This window comes from Salmo salar, chromosome ssa17 (genome assembly GCF_905237065.1).
Source record: "Salmo salar chromosome ssa17, Ssal_v3.1, whole genome shotgun sequence".
In the NCBI taxonomy this organism is placed as follows: Eukaryota; Metazoa; Chordata; class Actinopteri; order Salmoniformes; family Salmonidae; genus Salmo; species Salmo salar.
The window spans coordinates 70,202,937-70,220,694 of NC_059458.1; the positions used below are offsets into that span (position 1 = coordinate 70,202,937).

General features: G+C 43.2%; 1 protein-coding gene across 1 annotated transcript in view; it reads right to left on the reverse strand.

The window, feature by feature from the left end:
* LOC106609601 (collagen alpha-1(VII) chain) overlaps positions 1-17,758 on the reverse strand; it is a 96,086-nt gene that overhangs the window by 37,098 nt on the left and 41,230 nt on the right. Inside the window, exons 24-47 of the mRNA XM_045698655.1 lie at positions 16,328-16,471; positions 15,636-15,823; positions 15,195-15,272; positions 13,108-13,125; positions 12,987-13,013; positions 12,708-12,776; positions 11,001-11,081; positions 10,129-10,155; positions 9,342-9,386; positions 8,997-9,074; positions 8,674-8,769; positions 8,308-8,334; positions 7,792-7,845; positions 7,331-7,402; positions 7,076-7,135; positions 6,925-6,960; positions 6,751-6,795; positions 5,992-6,027; positions 5,445-5,489; positions 3,603-3,638; positions 3,405-3,440; positions 3,249-3,281; positions 2,199-2,270; positions 1,750-1,809 (exon numbers count right to left, since the gene is read on the reverse strand). Of these exons, the coding sequence (XP_045554611.1) occupies positions 1,750-1,809; positions 2,199-2,270; positions 3,249-3,281; positions 3,405-3,440; positions 3,603-3,638; positions 5,445-5,489; positions 5,992-6,027; positions 6,751-6,795; positions 6,925-6,960; positions 7,076-7,135; positions 7,331-7,402; positions 7,792-7,845; positions 8,308-8,334; positions 8,674-8,769; positions 8,997-9,074; positions 9,342-9,386; positions 10,129-10,155; positions 11,001-11,081; positions 12,708-12,776; positions 12,987-13,013; positions 13,108-13,125; positions 15,195-15,272; positions 15,636-15,823; positions 16,328-16,471 (1,463 nt within the window). The remainder of the gene's footprint in view (positions 1-1,749; positions 1,810-2,198; positions 2,271-3,248; positions 3,282-3,404; positions 3,441-3,602; positions 3,639-5,444; positions 5,490-5,991; positions 6,028-6,750; positions 6,796-6,924; positions 6,961-7,075; positions 7,136-7,330; positions 7,403-7,791; positions 7,846-8,307; positions 8,335-8,673; positions 8,770-8,996; positions 9,075-9,341; positions 9,387-10,128; positions 10,156-11,000; positions 11,082-12,707; positions 12,777-12,986; positions 13,014-13,107; positions 13,126-15,194; positions 15,273-15,635; positions 15,824-16,327; positions 16,472-17,758) is intronic.

Genomic DNA, 17,758 nt, shown 5'->3' on the forward strand with positions numbered 1-17,758 from the left:
GCGTGTACGTGCCGTTTGATGTTCGCGATCGTTTGATCTGTTGGGCCCACACATCACCCTCCTCTGGTCATCCTGGTATCGGTCGGATGGTGCGCTGCCTTACGGGGAAGTACTGGTGGCCCACGTTAGCCAAGGACGTGAGGGTTTATGTGTCCTCCTGTTCGGTATGCGCACAGTGCAAGGCACCTAGACATCTGCCCAGAGGGAAATTACAACCCCTTCCCGTTCCGCAACGACCGTGGTCACACCTATCGGTGGATTTCGTGACGGATCTTCCCCCGTCACAGGGTAACACTACGATCCTGGTCGTTGTGGATCGGTTTTCTAAGTCCTACCATCTCCTTCCTTTGCCCGGTCTCCCTACAGCTCTACAGACTGCGGAGGTCCTGTTTACCCATGTATTCCGGCACTACGGGGTGCCTGAGGATATAGTGTCTGATCGGGGTCCCCAATTTACGTCTAGAGTCTGGAGGGCGTTTATGGAACGCCTGGGGGTCTCGGTCAGTCTTACCTCAGGGTTCCACCCCGAAAGTAACAGGCAGGTGGAAAGAGTCAACCAAGAGGTGGGTAGGTTTCTGCGGTCCTATTGCCAGGACCGGCCGGGAGAGTGGGCATAATTTATCCCCTGGGCAGAGATGGCCCAAAATTCCCTGCGCCACTCTTCCACTAACCTTACCCCTTTTCAGTGTGTGCTAGGGTATCAGCCGGTCCTGGCACCATGGCATCAGAGCCAGATCGAGGCTCCTGTGGTGGATGAATGGTTTCGGCACTCAGAGGAGACGTGGAACGCTGCCCATGTACGTCTGCAACGAGCCATCAGGCGGCAAAAGGCGAGTGCCGACAGCCCCCGCAGTGAGGCCCCGGTTTATGCACCGGGGGATCGGGTCTGGCTCTCGACCCGAAACCTGCCCCTTCACCTGCCCTGCCGGAAGCTGGGTCCGCGGTTTGTGGGGCCATTTAAAGTCCTGAGGATATTGAACGAGGTTTGTTATAGGTTACAACTTCCCCCTGATTATCATATTAACCCCTCGTTCCATGTGTCTCTCCTCAGGCCGGTGGTGGCTGGTCCGCTCCAGCAGTCGGAGGTGCGGGAGGTTCCTCCGTCCCCTCTGGACATCGAGGGGGCCCCGGCGTATACAGTACGAGCCCTTATGGACTCTAGACGTCGGGCGAGGGGTCTTCAGTACCTCGTGGAGTGGGAGGGGTATGGCCGGGAGGAGCGAAGCTGGGTACCGGCGGAGGACATCCTGGACCCATCATTAATCCAGGATTTTCACCGCTTCCGTCCGGATCGCCCTGCTCTCCGTCCTCCGGGTCGTCCCCGAGGCCGGTGTCGGCGCACTGCTGGAGCCGCGCGTCAGGAGGGGGGTACTGTCACGACTCCCGCCGAAGTCGGCCCCTCTCCTTGTTCGGGCGGCGTTCGGCGGTCGACGTCACTGGCTTACTAGTTGCCACCGATCGATGTTTCACTGTTCGTTTGGTTTTGTCTTTATTGTGTACACCTGTTTTTGATTTTCCCTAATTATGTTCATTATTTAAACCTCTGCCTTTCCTGTTTGTCTTGTCGGTGATTGTTTCCTGTTTTGTGTGGTTGGAGGTGTTTCTCCGCAATATGTATTTTCCTATGAGAAGATTTATTGATTTTTCAAGTAAACACGTTTGTTTACATTGATCCCTGTGTCCTGCGCCTGACTCCTCTACTTCTCCTAAAGATAATCATTACACACACACCGGCAGTGAAGCACTCACCCTTTCACCATTTTCTCCCTTTGGTCCCTGCTGTCCAGGAATGCCGAACCCAGGATTACCCTGTAGAAACCCAACAGACAGACCACACACACGCAACACCATTTTTCTCTATCCGGCCGTCACAACACAATAATATGTTATATGTGTTTGTTGTATCGACCATGTGATTGTTATGTTGACCATATATTTGTTGTGTCGACCATGTGATTGTTATGTTGACCATATATTTGTTGTGTCGACCATGTGATTGTTATGTTGACCATATATTTGTTGTGTCGACCATGTGATTGTTATGTTGACCATATATTTGTTGTGTCGACCATGTGATTGTTATACCTACCATGTGATTGTTTTGTCTGCTGGGTAGGGGTGAATCTCAGCGTAGGAAATGGGTTATGGTGGAACCTGAGGTAATGGCAAGATGGATGACACTATTCTGTGTGGTTTACCTTTTCTCCTTTGACTCCTTGGACCCCCTTTACTCCCTGGGGTCCAGTCGCACCGACGGGCCCAATGTCACCCTGAGTAACACAACACAGACCGTCACACACACAGGCCAATAAATAAACACAACACAGACAGTCGCAGACACACAGGCCAATCAATAAACACAACAAAGACAGTCACAGACCAATCAATAAACACAACACAGACAGTCACAGACACACAGGCCAATCAATAAACACAACACAGACAGTCACAGACACACAGGCCAATCAATAAACACAACACAGACAGTCACAGACACACAGGCCAATCAATAAACACTACACAGACAGTCACACACACACAGGCCAATCAATAAACACAACACAGACAGTCGCAGACACACAGGCCAATCAATAAACACAGACAGTCACAGACACACAGGCCAATCAATAAACACTACACAGACAGTCACAGACACACAGGCCAATCAATAAACACAACACAGACAGTCGCAGACACACAGGCTAATCAATAAACACAACACAGACAGTCACAGACACACAGGCCAATCAATAAACACTACAACCACTTACAGTACAACAATCAAAAGCACCTTAGCAACCAAGGGGGCCTTTGACGTGTTGTTTAAACAAAGAAAGATCTGAAGATCCCCTCCTTAAACTCTAACTTTTAACAATACATCTTGGATGACTACATCTAAAGAGGAAATAGCTATCTCTGTGGTGTAGCATGGGTAATCCATGAGTCCCCAGTGCAGTGGCCACCAAGCACAAATGTAATTGTGTTGTGTTTGTTGACAGGCAGGCCTGGGGATTTGGTCCTTGTTGTGAGAGAATTCTCCCACCACCAATTAACAGCACTTTAACTGTTAGGATACGATGGCTTAGAGTTTGTTGCAATGCAGATACCATTAATGAGCATCACTGACTTGTATATTAAAGTAACACCAGAGGGCTATCTTGTGTGGTTATGGGGCACTTTAGGGTTATTATTGCAGGTTTGCAGGTTTTACCTAAAAATACATAAACAAGCAATAATAAGTCACTTACCCTGGTACCCTTCTTTCCTGTGGGACCAATGATCTGTTGGGATGAAACGGAGAGGAAGCATAATATTATGCAGGATATGATAGTGTATAAAACATGTATAAAACATGTAGCTAGGTAAGTACAGTCAGGAAGAATTATTTGATATTGTAACATTACCCCTTTGGCTGGGTCACCAGGAACTCCTCTCTGTCCCTGTGGAGTGAGACCAAAGGCTTATCTCTCTCTCTCTCTCTCTCTCTCTCTCTCTCTCTCTCTCTCTCTCTCTCTCTCTCTCTCTCTCACTCTCTCTCTCTCTCACACTCTCACTCTCTCTCACACTCTCACACTCTCACACTCTCACTCCATGATACTCACCTCGTCACCCTTCTGGCCAAGAGCCCCCGCAAAGCCCTGAGAGAGCAGAGGACAACATATCTATTCATATTCTGAACAATACACATAGCAAACTTACCTGACCTTATTATACAGAAAATAAATATATCTTGCCAAATAAGGTCATCAAATCTCATAACTAGGGCCCTGTGTTTTGGTTAATCACGTCACATGACCTGGATTTGAACTTTTATTTAAAGCTTTTTCATGAAACTGTCCCCTTTTCTTTTTATGTCAATTGGTCCGGCACCATCCTCAGACAATTGCTTTCATTTTTTCAGATACCCTTGACTTTTTCCACATTTTGTTATGTTACAACCTTATTCTAAAATGGATTATATAAAATAAAAATCCTCAGCGATCTACACATAATACCCCATAATGACAAACCGAAGCCAGGTTTTTAGAATGTTTTGCAAATGTATAAAAGAATATATAAAAAAATACCTTATTTACATAGGTATTCAGAAATGAGACTCGAAATTGAGCTCAGGTGTTTCCTGTTTGAATTGATCATCCTTGAGATGTATCTACAACTTGATTGGAGTCCACCTGTGGTACATTTTACTGATTGGACATGATTTGGAAAGGCACACATCTGTCTATATAAGGTCCCATAGTTGACAGTGCATGTCAGAGAAAAAACCATGCCATGAGGTCGAAGGAATTGTCTGCAGAGCTCCGAGACAGGATTGTGTCGAGGCACAGATCTGGGGAAGGGTACCAAAAAATGTCTACAGCATTGAAGATCCCCAAGAACACAGTGGCCTCCATCATTCTTAAATGGAAGAAGCTTGGAACCACCAAGACTCTTCCTAGAGCTGGCCGCCAGGCCAAACTGAGCAATCAGGGGAGAAGTGCCTTGGTCAGGGAGGTGACCAAGAACCCGATGGTCACTCTGACAGAGCTCTAGAGTTCCTCTGTGGAGATGGGAGAACCTTCCAGAAGGACAACCATCACTGCAGCACTCCACGAATCAGGCCTTTATGGTAGAGTGGCCAGACAAAGACACTTGTCAGTTTTGTCAAAAGGCACCTAAAGACTCTCAGACCATGAGAATGTATAATGTATAATCGAACTCAGAAGGTCATAACTAGGATGATGATTTGAGATAATCCTCCCGTATTCATTATGCACGTTGCAATTAAATGAAGGTTGAATTAAAGCTCAGTGATGCAAGACCTTCTCAGATCGATCATTAGTTCTGACACACCCATGGCCGTGGGAGGTAGGGGTGCTGAGGGTTCTGCATCACCCCCTGAAAAATCTGAATTAAAAAACATATTAATAATTCAAGTAGTGCACTGGGCCTTTACTAGTCGTCTATTAGCAGGGTCGATGTAGCCCATGGCTGGACAGGTTGGAGGTGGGAGGAGGATGGCTGCCCACTTCAATCTAATCAGCTGGGTTAATTTCCCTAAGGTAGACACACTCCTTCACACAGATAATATGTGGAGGGAGAGGGCAGTGACGAGGGAAGGGGAAGTGGGTTCACCTAACTAGTTGCAAACTTTCTCAGTGAAAAGTTACAACACAAGCGATTTGAAGGATAAAGAGAGCAGATTTGTAACCAGAGGATTTGTGAAAGGATGGTAAGCCATAGAGGAAGAGTGTCTGAAAAGCCCTACAGACTGTAAGTCAGGAGACTCGAGGTTGTCTTCAATAGGCACCAAATGGAAGAAAAACTGAAACGGAGAGGGACAACCCGGACTTGTCCAGTAAGAAACACAAATTTTCATTTTCTGTTTCTGCATGCCCAAATGAACACAGCCCAGGTTTGGTAGTGTGGTAATGATTGATTCTGTAATGGCTGGTTATACTCACTGTCAATCCCTGTGTTCCCATAGGCCCCACCTCTCCTCGATCGCCCTGTAGGAGACAAAACCATAACATTACCACCACATTATCACCATGTTCATTATCTGATGAGCTACTCACACACATGACTGTAGAGTAAAAACATACTATCGTAGCAGGAGATATGGTAACTGTTATGAGGTGGGAACTTGCACTTCATTGGCTTGTGCTCGGACTGGCGTACGCAAACAGACGCGCACACACACACACACACACACACACACACACACACACACACACACACACACACACACACACACACACACACACACACACACACACACACACACACACACACACACACACACACACACACACACACCACTTTTATAATGGATCTGGGAGCTGATCACATTCTAAGCCATACACAGCCCAGCGATTGACCTGGAGCTGAAATAAATAGATTTTCTCATTTAATCAGCTGATGAAACACCACTCATTAATTATGCAGAGAATATTTCAATATGAGGCGGCGTAATGAGCGGTAGAGCAAATCAGTGTGGATTTAACTGACCTTATCCCCTTGGATGCCTTTCACTCCCTTCTTCCCCTAAAGGAGGAGAGAAACAGTGATGGGAAAAGTACTCAAACCTCATACTTGATTAAAAGTAAAGATACCATAATAATAGAATGACTCAAGTAAAAGTGAAAGTCACCCAGTAAAATATTACTTGAGTAAAAGTCTGATAGTGCTTGGTTTTAAATATACTTAAGTATCAAAAGTAAATGTAATTGTTAAAATATACTTAAGTATCAAAAGTAAAAATACAAATAATGGAACATTCCTTATATTAAGCAAACCAGACGGCACAATTTTCTTGCTTATTAATTTACGGATAGCCAAGGTCACATTCCAACACTCAGACATCATTTAAAAACAAAGCATTTGTGTTTAGTGAGTCCGCCAGATCAGAGGCAGTAGGGATGACAAGGGATGTTCTCTTGATAAGTGTGCGAATTGGACAATTTTCTGTCCTCCAAAGCATTCAAAATGTACCGAGTACTTTTGTGTGTCAGGGAAATGTATGGAGTAAAAAGTACACAATTTTCCTTAGGAATGTAGTGAAGTAAAAGTAAAAGTTGTCAAAAATATAAATACTAAAGTAAAGTACAGATACCCCAAAAAACGACTAAAGTAGTACTTTAAAGTGTTTTTATCTTAAGTACTTTACACCACTGGAAAGGAACCATCCAGACCGTATATAAAGTACATGATAATGGTCTCCACTTTATATGTGTATTCAATATTAACAAATAAAAAGTTGATGCATACCCGTGGTCCGACAACCCCTTGTATCCCTTGAACACCAGCCTCTCCCTTAGAAAGGCAGAACAAAGATGATACTTCAATGGTGTGAATGAATAGGTCCATACTGCAGTCCAACGGGTTCGCAGAATTCCTATGTTGTTTGAGCTTCAAATCAAAGTGTTAACATAAATAAAGTACCTTTGGTCCCTCAGGTCCTGATAGGCCTATATTTCCCTGCAAGACAAAGTTAAACCAATGATTAGCTAATTCGTGACTAACAAACTACATAATTCAGGTGACGCAATACACACACTTCATGTTGATGAGTCCATGTATGAACTGTTTGTACCTTCTCCCCTGGCTCTCCACGAGGGCCCTGGACACCGGGAACCCCGATCCCCTCCTCTCCCTGGGAAGAACAGCACAAATCACCAATCAGAATCCTATCATATCCGTAATTAGATCAACATGCAGTATGATACCCACGTAAACGGATAGTATTCAAATATGATATTCGCTGTGGCTTCATTCAAATATACAGAGGAAACCACAAGATAATGTCCCTTCAGGTATACTGTAACTTCTTGATGAAGGACACTCTTACCTTATATCCCTTTTGACCTGGGAAGCCTGGAACACCATCAATTCCAATGGGACCAGGTAACCCTGCTTGGCCCTGGTTGGAGACAGGCAACAAGGAAATGAAGAAAGATGGAACAACACATGAACTAAAAGCCAATACTTAGAAATAGCAATGTGGTATTATAGTTTAACACAAACTGAGCACAATAAATAATCATAATTTGGTGGGTGCTTATATTTGTCCTATTTCAGAAAGTGTTTTTTTGCTCTCCCTGAGACACCATCGGAGAATTGTTTCACGGCCAGTGTCTGAAATTATCAATGGCAACCCTGGAGCAATTAGGGTTAAGTTCCTTGCTCAAGATCACATTGACAGATTTTTCACCTTGCCGGTTTTGGAATTCAAACTAGTAACCTTTCAGTTACTGGCCCAACACTCTAATCGCTAGGCTGCTCGCTGCATAACAGAAACGAAACACTTACATCTTTACCATGATCTCCTTTGTCTCCTTTGGCCCCTGCTTTCCCACGCAAACCCTTTCAAAACATCACAAAACACTAATGTTATTTAATTAATAACATACTAGCAAGGAAAAGAGGTTAAATTAGGGGTTATGAAGTATTGGGCAATATTAAACATAGATGTAGCATGAATGACTTGTATTCATTTCTTTTGTATTTATCCAGGTGAGTCCTGTCGAGACAGGAAGATCTTTTTCAAAGTAGCCCTGGCAAACAAAATACATGACCCAATACTAGTTTGAAAAATCAACACCCATTTCTAGAATCGTCAGCAAAGCCCAAAATGTGTGTTTAAAATGCGATCGATAAAACAAATTCATAATCCTGGCAGTGTTGTTTTATTCATATCAACACCGTGCCAGTTTTTCATTCCAATTTAGGTGGATTCCATTGACTTAGCAAGCGCCATCTTCCCTTGACCCAAAGCAGTAACTATATTGTTGAAGAAAAGAAAGGAAAAAGGAACCACCCACTCACTTTAGCACCTGCCTCCCCATGTTCCCCCTGCAAGGGAAGAATAGAACATAAACACATCAAATCAATCAATGTTGTGAAACCCATATCATTTAAGATTGTTAAGTGACCGGCCACAGAAGGTCAATGTGAAAGACATTTTATCATATGAACTGGTTACAACGGAGTCCCTCAGGGATGTATTTTATCCCCAATATTATTTCCATTGTGTGCTGACAACATGATACTTGTAGCATGTATTTTTGAATGACACATCAACACACATCACATACAGTAAACTCCAAATGGGGTCACAGTCCTGTTGAAGGATTATTATTATGCGATAAAATAATAATAGTATGTAAGATTTACCCGCACTATCTGTCTTACCTTAACAGATATCCCTGAGGACCCAGGTGAACCTGACTGTCCAGGCAGGCCTGAGGGTCCAGAGACCCCTGGTACACCCGGAGCCCCTTGGGGTCCCTTTTATCAGAGCAGGATAGGACATTAAACCACAGTCATGTAATTTGTATTTCTTATTCAGAGGAAGCATGTAGTATCAATTATTTATGATGTTGAACGAACAAAACAAGTTATTTCAGGTAATACAATTTCCAAACCCTTTATGAAACATGTTTAACCCTTTATAAGGCCTTTATTAACCCTTTATAAAACAAAGTTGTTTTAGGGTCTGTGTTGTGAACACTCACTGATGATCCAGGCTCTCCCTTTCGTCCAGGAGCATAATGGCCGTCTCCTATGCCCCCTATGACATACCCAGGCTCCCCCTGGCAGAGAGAGGTCAAAGGTCACATAATATCACCTTGTGGTGAACTCGTAGTATGATTATCTAAAATTTGAAGATAAAAAGAGAGCGACAAAGGGTTTGGCATGAAGGCAGAAAGGTAACACTATAGGTAGAGTTCAAACTTAACGCTTTAATCACTTGATCCTATTGGTTAGCATTACATTTTATATTGCACAGATAATCCTAACATTTCTTATAACATCTACTTGCTTCTAGACTCATGCTGTTGTTGTGCGGTTGGACTTACCCTCTCTCCTCTCTGGCCTTTTGGACCAGTGATACCAGGAGGCCCCTGTGATTACAGAAAATAACATTAAAATCGGAACATGACAGCATTCACAATGACACACTAGATCACCTGACAGGAAATCATAAAAGGATGACTGTAATGACATGATTAGGCCGCCACCTGAAGCCACGGGAAATAAAGTTTTGAATAAAGATGGCTGAATGAACACACACTTGTTCATTGCTCACCAAAGCTAGCTAGTTTAATATTGCATGGTGTCAGAAATAAACTATAGTTTCACCGTTATGGAACCAATTCAACCCCCACAAACTTTGAGGCTTGAGGGAAACATCTCAGAAAACTGGAGACGACGGATTCAACAGTTTAAGCTATAGCTGTGAACTAGCAAGAAGGAAATAAAACTGAGAAACTTAATTTCATGTGCCCACAGGTGTCAACATAATCATATTATTATGGCAAACTGTCACTCAAAGTGCATGGCATCTATGATTAGTAACAACATTTTTTTTTATTATGAAGGATTAAAAGTGGAAAGAGTTGTAGAGAACAAGTTGAAAACAGAGACACAGGCATTAATGGTCTTATGAGTCAATCTGAAGTACAAGACCTAGGGTCTGCATCCTAAAAAGCACCCTATTCCCTATATACTGTAGTGCACTACTGTTGACCAGAGCCCTATAGGCCCTGGTCAAAAGTAGTGCACCAACTTGGGAATAGAGTTTGCGCTTATGGGTACACTACTAGACACTAATAAACATTGCCTCCATAAGCACATTGAACATACCAGATCACCTGGAACACCTTCTAAACCCTGAAACAGAGAGAGAACTGCCATTAGAAACATCTCATTTACATAAGTGGCATAAGTTCAAATGTAGTTAAATAAGCTTGCCCAGTGAGCAAAACAGTTTTGCGCAATGGAAAGCTTAAGCTTAATTCCTAGAATAACTTTAATTTGTGGTGTCAGGCACAGAGAAGCACCTTAAAAAATATAAATCACACACACATACAGTAACGGTGCATAACAGTCCAATACATCGTTAAAACAGGACCATTTTTACATCAGCCCTATACACTGACTGTACAAAACATTAAGAACACCTGCTCTTTCCATGACATAGACTAACCAAGTGAATCCAGGTTAAATCTATGATCCCTTATTGATGTCACTTGTTAAATCCACTTCAAATCAGTGTAGATTAAGGGGAGGAGACAGGTTAAAGAACGATTTTTAAACCTTGAGACAATTGAGACATGGATTGTGTTTGTGTGCAATTCAGAGGGTGAATGGGCAAGACAAAAGATTTAAGTGCCTTTGAACGGGGTGTTGTAGTAAGTGCCAGGCGCACTGGTTTGAATATGTCAAGAACTGCAACGCTGCTGGGTTTTTCATGCTCAACAGTTTCCCGTGTGTATCAAGAATGGTCCACCACACAAAAGGACATCCAGCCAACTTGAGACAACTGTGAGAAGCATTGGAGTCAGCATGGGCAAGCATCCCTGTGGAATGCTTTTGACACCTTGTCGAGTCCATTCCCTGACAAATTGAGGCTGTTCTGATGGCAAAAGGGGGTGCAACTCAATATTAGGAAGGTTTTCCTAATGTTTTGTACACTCAGAGTACAATAAGACTGTTTCTTTCTTTGTTAGATTTACCCGTTGTCCGGCTGAACCTGGGGGTCCGGTTCGTCCTGGTCGTCCTGGCAACCCAGGGACACCATCTGTTCCAGGAAGTCCCTGTTAAATGAAAAAAATACAGTCCGTGCCAAAAAAATACACTAGACAGATTTGTTTTCCGTTTTTCTTTTCTGTTTGGCTTCTTCATCTGTTTTGATACTGCTATCATTGTTCTACTACACACCTTCACGTCATATGTCACTGAGAAAAACAATACAAATATTGATCACACAAAAACACATTACACAACCAAGAAAGATCGAAAAAGGAGTCCTGACCCAAATATAACATTTGATCTCTGTTTCTACGTGAAGTCCAGTATTTATGAACACTGAGGACACACTGAGATCAATAGGATCATTGTATTGTTGTTGATTTGCTACGCCTGGCGCTAAGCTGAATGGAGGTGGAAGGTGTGCTGTCCTGGGCCCGGTTTCCCGAAAGCAATGGAATTTAGGCTTCCCATGATTTAACGATGCATCTTCACTACAAAGGCCAAAGGTTTAACATGCGTTTCCCAAAACACCACGCAGAAAAAACACTCGCTAAGTGCATCGTTGGAGCATGTGTCGATACTGATAGGATGGGAAGAAAGGCAGCACTGCTCTCGGATCAGATTTCTCCATTAAAATCTTACCTTAATATTAGAATTATTCCATAATACTGACAATGGATCCTAGAGCTATATTATCACCTAATGGCTGCTATTATTGAGGCAGCTTATTCTAATGCTTACCCTATAGTAATTACACTCAATTACAGATTCATTTGGCACATCACAGCACACATGTTCTTACACATCATGAAATATATATAAATTACAGACAATGTAGCTTACAAATATAACTCCATTAACTGAACATGACATGTAGTTAAACATCATTTAAATATTTAGGCCTACATTATGTAGCCTGTAATTCAGTCATCTAGCGTTGAATTTTAAACATCTTTTTATCCTTCCCTTCCCACTGGGCACAGACGTCTGTTCAACATCTATTCCATGTTGGTTTAACGTCATTTCATTGAAATGATGTGAAAACAACGTTGATTCAACCAGTGTGTGCCCAGTGGGTTGTTCACTTACAGACATTAGCATCTTTCTATTTCTAGTCAATTTCGTTCCAAAGTTAACGCTAATCACAGAGAGAAATATAAACAGCTTGACTGTGTTTAGCAGAGATCTTCTGTGTATAAAATGGCTTATTATAAGTGAGCTTGTTTATCTATAATGGCAGGATTAAATTGGAGTTGATGCTTTAAGTCAATGTTTTCTACTGGTTATGCTCTTTTCAGTGTACCGGCACAATTATAGGACCAAACAAATATTTAGAGAAACTTGGAAGACAGATTGTTGAATGCCTAACTGTCAGATGCTACAGAAGAATAAAGAGCAGCGATTCTGTCAACTGTCATCATCAAATCTGACACACTGCCACTTTGATGGTACGGTGCCTTTCATGTTTCATAACATCAGCTATGGGGTTATATTTATACAGAAATAAAAAAGAAACAAACAATCAAACAAAACGCACGCACACGGCTGGGAGCAGCGCAGGACCAGCCGCAGGGCAGTGATCTTCAAGCAGTTGGGGTTAAGTGCCTTGCTCAAGGGCACAGCACTCTACTGTATCAGTGTGTATAGATGATAGCCTACATAGACAATGTATGATGAGAGTTACCACTTACTCTCTCTCCTTTCTCTCCTTTGGACTTGAGGCCAATTGACTCAAACATCGCAGTGTTTTGCTGGAGTCTCTGTAATCAAACAAATGTCATGGAATTATGGCAGATGAATGAATAAATGAATAAATAAATGACAATGAATGAATGACAATGAATGGATGGATGGCTGGATAAATAGATGAATGACTGAATGAATGAATGAATGGCTGGATGAATGGATGAATGGGTGGATAAATGAAAGACTTAATGAATGAATGAATTAAATTGTGGTGTAGAACATACCAGTCCACCATTACCAGAGCCATCTCCCTGTGAATGACATACAGAGAAAAGGAGAACAAGGTAAACATAAATATCTCATTTAATCACCAAGTTAGAAGTAACTAAATATAACTGTACTCACCTTTTCACCTTTCTGCCCCTTTGAAAGTGAATCAGAAAGGAGAAAGAGATTAATCTATTAATCAAATAAAGGTCAGTCCATGTTTCCAAATGACAGTGGGTCAAAGGTCAGCTAAAGAAGGAGCCCAGTGGGCAATGCCGTCATTACAAGAACTGGTCTGAATGACGTCATTACAAGAACTGGTCTGAATGACGTCATTACAAGAACTGGTCTGAATGACGTCATTACAAGAACTGGTCGGAATGACGTCATTACAAGAACTGGTCGGAATGACGTCATTACAAGAACTGGTCGGAATGACGTCATTACAAGAACTGGTCTGAATGACGTCATTACAAGAACTGGTCGGAATGACATCATTACAAGAACTGGTTGGAATGACATCATTACAAGAACTGGTCGGAATGACATCATTACAAGAACTGGTCGGAATGACGTCACTGCCAGAACTGGTCGGAATGACGTCACTGCCAGAACTGGTCGGAATGACATCATTACAAGAACTGGTCAGAATGACGGCACTGCCAGAACTGGTCGGAATGACGGCATTGCAAGAACTGGTCGGAATGACGTCATTGCAAGAACTGGTCTGAATGACGTCATTGCAAGAACTGGTCGGAATGACGTCATTACAAGAACTGGTCGGAATGACGTCATTGCAAGAACTGGTCGGAATGACGTCATTACAAGAACTGGTCGGAATGACAGCATTGCAAGAACTGGTCGGAATGACGTCATTGCAAGAACTGGTCTGAATGAAGTCATTGCCAGAACTGGTCGGAAAGACGGCACTGCCAGAACTGGTCGGAATGACGTCACTGCCAGAACTGGTCGGAATGACATCATTACAAGAACTGGTCGGAATGACGGCACTGCCAAAACTGGTCGGAATGACATCATTGCAAGAACTGGTCGGAATGACGTCATTGCAAGAACTGGTCGGAATGACATCATTACAAGAACTGGTCAGAATGACGTCATTGCCAGAACTGGTCGGAAAGACGGCACTGCCAGAACTGGTCGCAATGACGTCATTGCCAGAACTGGTCGGAATGACGTCACTGCCAGAACTGGTCGGAAAGACGGCACTGCCAGAACTGGTCGGAATGACGGCACTGCCAGAACTGGTCGGAATGACGGCACTGCCAGAACTGGTCGGAATGACGGCACTGCCAAAACTGGTCGGAATGACATCATTACAAGAACTGGTCGGAATGACATCATTACAAGAACTGGTCGGAATGACATCATTGTCAGAACTGGTCGGAATGACGTCACTGCCAGAACTGGTCGGAATGACGTCACTGCCAGAACTGGTCGGAATGAAGTCATTGCCAGAACTGGTCGGAATGACGGCACTGCCAGAACTGGTCGGAATGACGTCACTGCCAGAACTGGTCGGAATGACGTCACTGCCAGAACTGGTCGGAATGACGTCACTGCCAGAACTGGTTGGAATGAAGTCATTGCCAGAACTGGTCGGAAAGACGGCACTGCCAGAACTGGTCGGAATGAAGTCATTGCCAGAACTGGTCGGAATGACGGCACTGCCAGAACTGGTCGGAATGACGTCACTGCCAGAACTGGTCGGAATGACGTCACTGCCAGAACTGGTTGGAATGAAGTCATTGCCAGAACTGGTCGGAATGACGGCACTGCCAGAACTGGTCGGAATGACGTCACTGCCAGAACTGGTCGGAATGACGTCACTGCCAGAACTGGTCGGAATGACGGTATTAGCAGAACTGGTCGGAATGACGTCATTAGCAGAACTGCTAGGAATGACGTCATTAGCAGAACTGCTAGGAATGACGTCATTAGCAGAACTGCTAGGAATGACGTCATTAGCAGAACTGCTAGGAATGAAGTCACTGCCAGAACTGGTTGGAATGACGTCATTAGCAGAACTGGTAGGAATGAAGTCATTAGCAGAACTGGTTGCTGGGAGGGAACGATTTCTATTGGACAAACTGGGACACGTAATGCTGACACAAATAATGAAAAAGGCAATGATGATGATGGTGATGATGATAATAGTAATGTTTATGATAACAGTAATGATGATGATGACTAAGAGAAGGACGTACCTTGCACTGTAAGGGGCAGGGGCCCTGGGGTTTGGTCAGCTCATCAGGGTCATCAGTTGGAGTGTCCAGCTGGGCAGACTAATAAAAGAGGTCAAACACATTGATGTTGACCTTATTATATGACCTTGAATCAGAGGCTATAGGTCATTATTAATTAAATCATCATTTCTACCTCGAGAACATTCTAATTCCAGCTGGAGGGCGAGAGCAGCCCACTCCGACACACAGCTGAGTTTCACATCTCTGTCATAATTGGTTGCTTGTCAACATTCCACACTTCATACTTAACTAACTATGATCCCAGCTAAGGAGACATATCGAGCAGACATTATCAGCAACCTAGAATGTTTTAAAACAAGCATGTTGTTCCAAAAAGTCCTGATGTAGTACCTTTCATTTCAAATGATATATTAGTTTCATTCAGACGTGTGTATTCTGTACCTCGTCGTGTTGTCTGAACTCGGAGAGCAGCGCCTCGCTGCAGATGTTGCTGATGAACTCTCTCTCTATGGAGGAGAAGTCATCAAAGTCCCTGGCGTAGAAGATGTTCTGGTAGTTGGCTGGATGCGCTATCTTCTTCAGCTCGTCCATGTCTGCATTGGCCACCCCGATGGCCAGCACACTCACACCTGAGAGTGGAGTCAATATCGCAGAAGAACTTGAAAATACATGATATAATGTTATACAAAGCAATATTCAACAATATGCAAAGTCAAAGGCTTCTGACAAGGACCAGCTACTGGATATCACTACATGTATCAAAGACAGGTGAGATATGCCTGTGTAGATTCATCTGTGTTAAAGAGATGTTTTCAGGAGCTTGCGTGTCAGTAGCAACGGCTCCAAATCAACAAGAACAAAATGGCTACAATCCTTTGACGTCCCAAGACATTGACCACGGTTTTGACTAGATGGTATACAGCTACGAACGGAAGTTACTTTTTGTAGCAGGTTAGGAGAATTAACGTAACAGGTTAGGATAATTAGGTTAAGGTTAGGAAAAGGGTTAACGATGAGATAAAATGCACTCCTAGCCTGCTATGAAAAGTCACTTCTGTCCGTAGCTGTTTACCATCTAGCCACAACCTTTGACCCCCAGTATGTAGAGTATGACCACTGATATCTGAACTGACCATAAGCCTGTGCGATCCTGGAGGGTTGCTCCACATCGTCCACGGCCCGGCCGTCTGTCAGCAACACCAAGACATGGGACACCTCCTGCCTCATCCCCAGAGACTCCTGGAACAGCTCCTTCAGAACGTAGCTCATCCCCTTCCCTGTGGAACAACAATACATTCACTGGCAATATCACTATAAATATGTACACACACACCAGTGGAGGCTTCTCACAGGAGGAAAGAGAGGACCATCCCTACAGAATTTCATTTTTTTTTAAATAGTGAAACATTTAAAAAGTTATCATTTTTAGATAAAACTATACTAAATATATTCACGTCACCAAATAATTTATTAAAACACACTGTTTTGCAATGAAGGTCTACAGTAGCCTCAACAGCACTCTGTAGGGTAGCACCATGGTAGAGCCAGAGGACAGCTAGCTTCTGTCCTCCTCTGGGTACATTGACTTCAATACAAAACCTAGGAGGTTCTTGGTTCTCACCCCCTTCCATAGACTTACACAGGAATTATGACAACTTCCGGAGAACGTCCTCCAACCTATCAGAGCTCTTGCAGCATGAACTGACATGTTGTCCACCCAACCAAAGGATCAGAGAATGAATCTAGTACTGAAAGCATAAGCTACAGCTAGCTAGCACTGCAGTACATAAAATATGGTGAGTTGGTTGACTCAAAGAGAGAGACAACAGCTGAACAGTTTTTAATAAATCAAATCAAAATTAAGGAGAAGCGCGAGAGAGAGAGAGAGAGAGAGAGAGAGAGAGAGAGAGCTAGCTATATTTCATAATATATATTTTTCACTTTCACTTAGCTTGCATTGAATGCAACAAGCTAGTTAAGCCAACTCAAACACTCGGCTCAAACAGAGAGGAAGGGATGGGGAGGTAGCTGACTATCGCTATCCAACACTGGAACTCTTCCAAGTAAAGTTAAGCTTTTGGTTTTATAAATGTATTGCTACCGGGGCCCGCCAGTGCAACTCCTAAACTGCTTGCTGCTGACTGTACACTAACGCATTAGTTCTAGTAGCTTTGTTGACTATGACTTGACAATGATGTAGGCTGTATGACTTGGAAATGTTTTTTCACCTGGTCACAGATAGTCCACAAGTGAAGGGAAAAGGTAAGAGGAAGAGAGCGCGTAGATAGATGTGAGAAGGAATTATATATACAATGAGCAGTTTGTATGTGGCTGCTATGAAAGAGAACTGTGTTTGCGTGTGATCAGGGGTGTATTCATTGTGCAGATTCTGTTAAACATTTCTTAAACAAAAGCAAACGTAACAAAAAGGGGATAAACATAACTGAATTTGTCCAATAGAAACTCTATTTTGCAACTGTTGGACTAATGATTACACCGTAGATCAGCTAGATGCAGGCAAGAGTGTGCAAGACGGTATTGAATGTGTCACTGTCTGTCTGTGT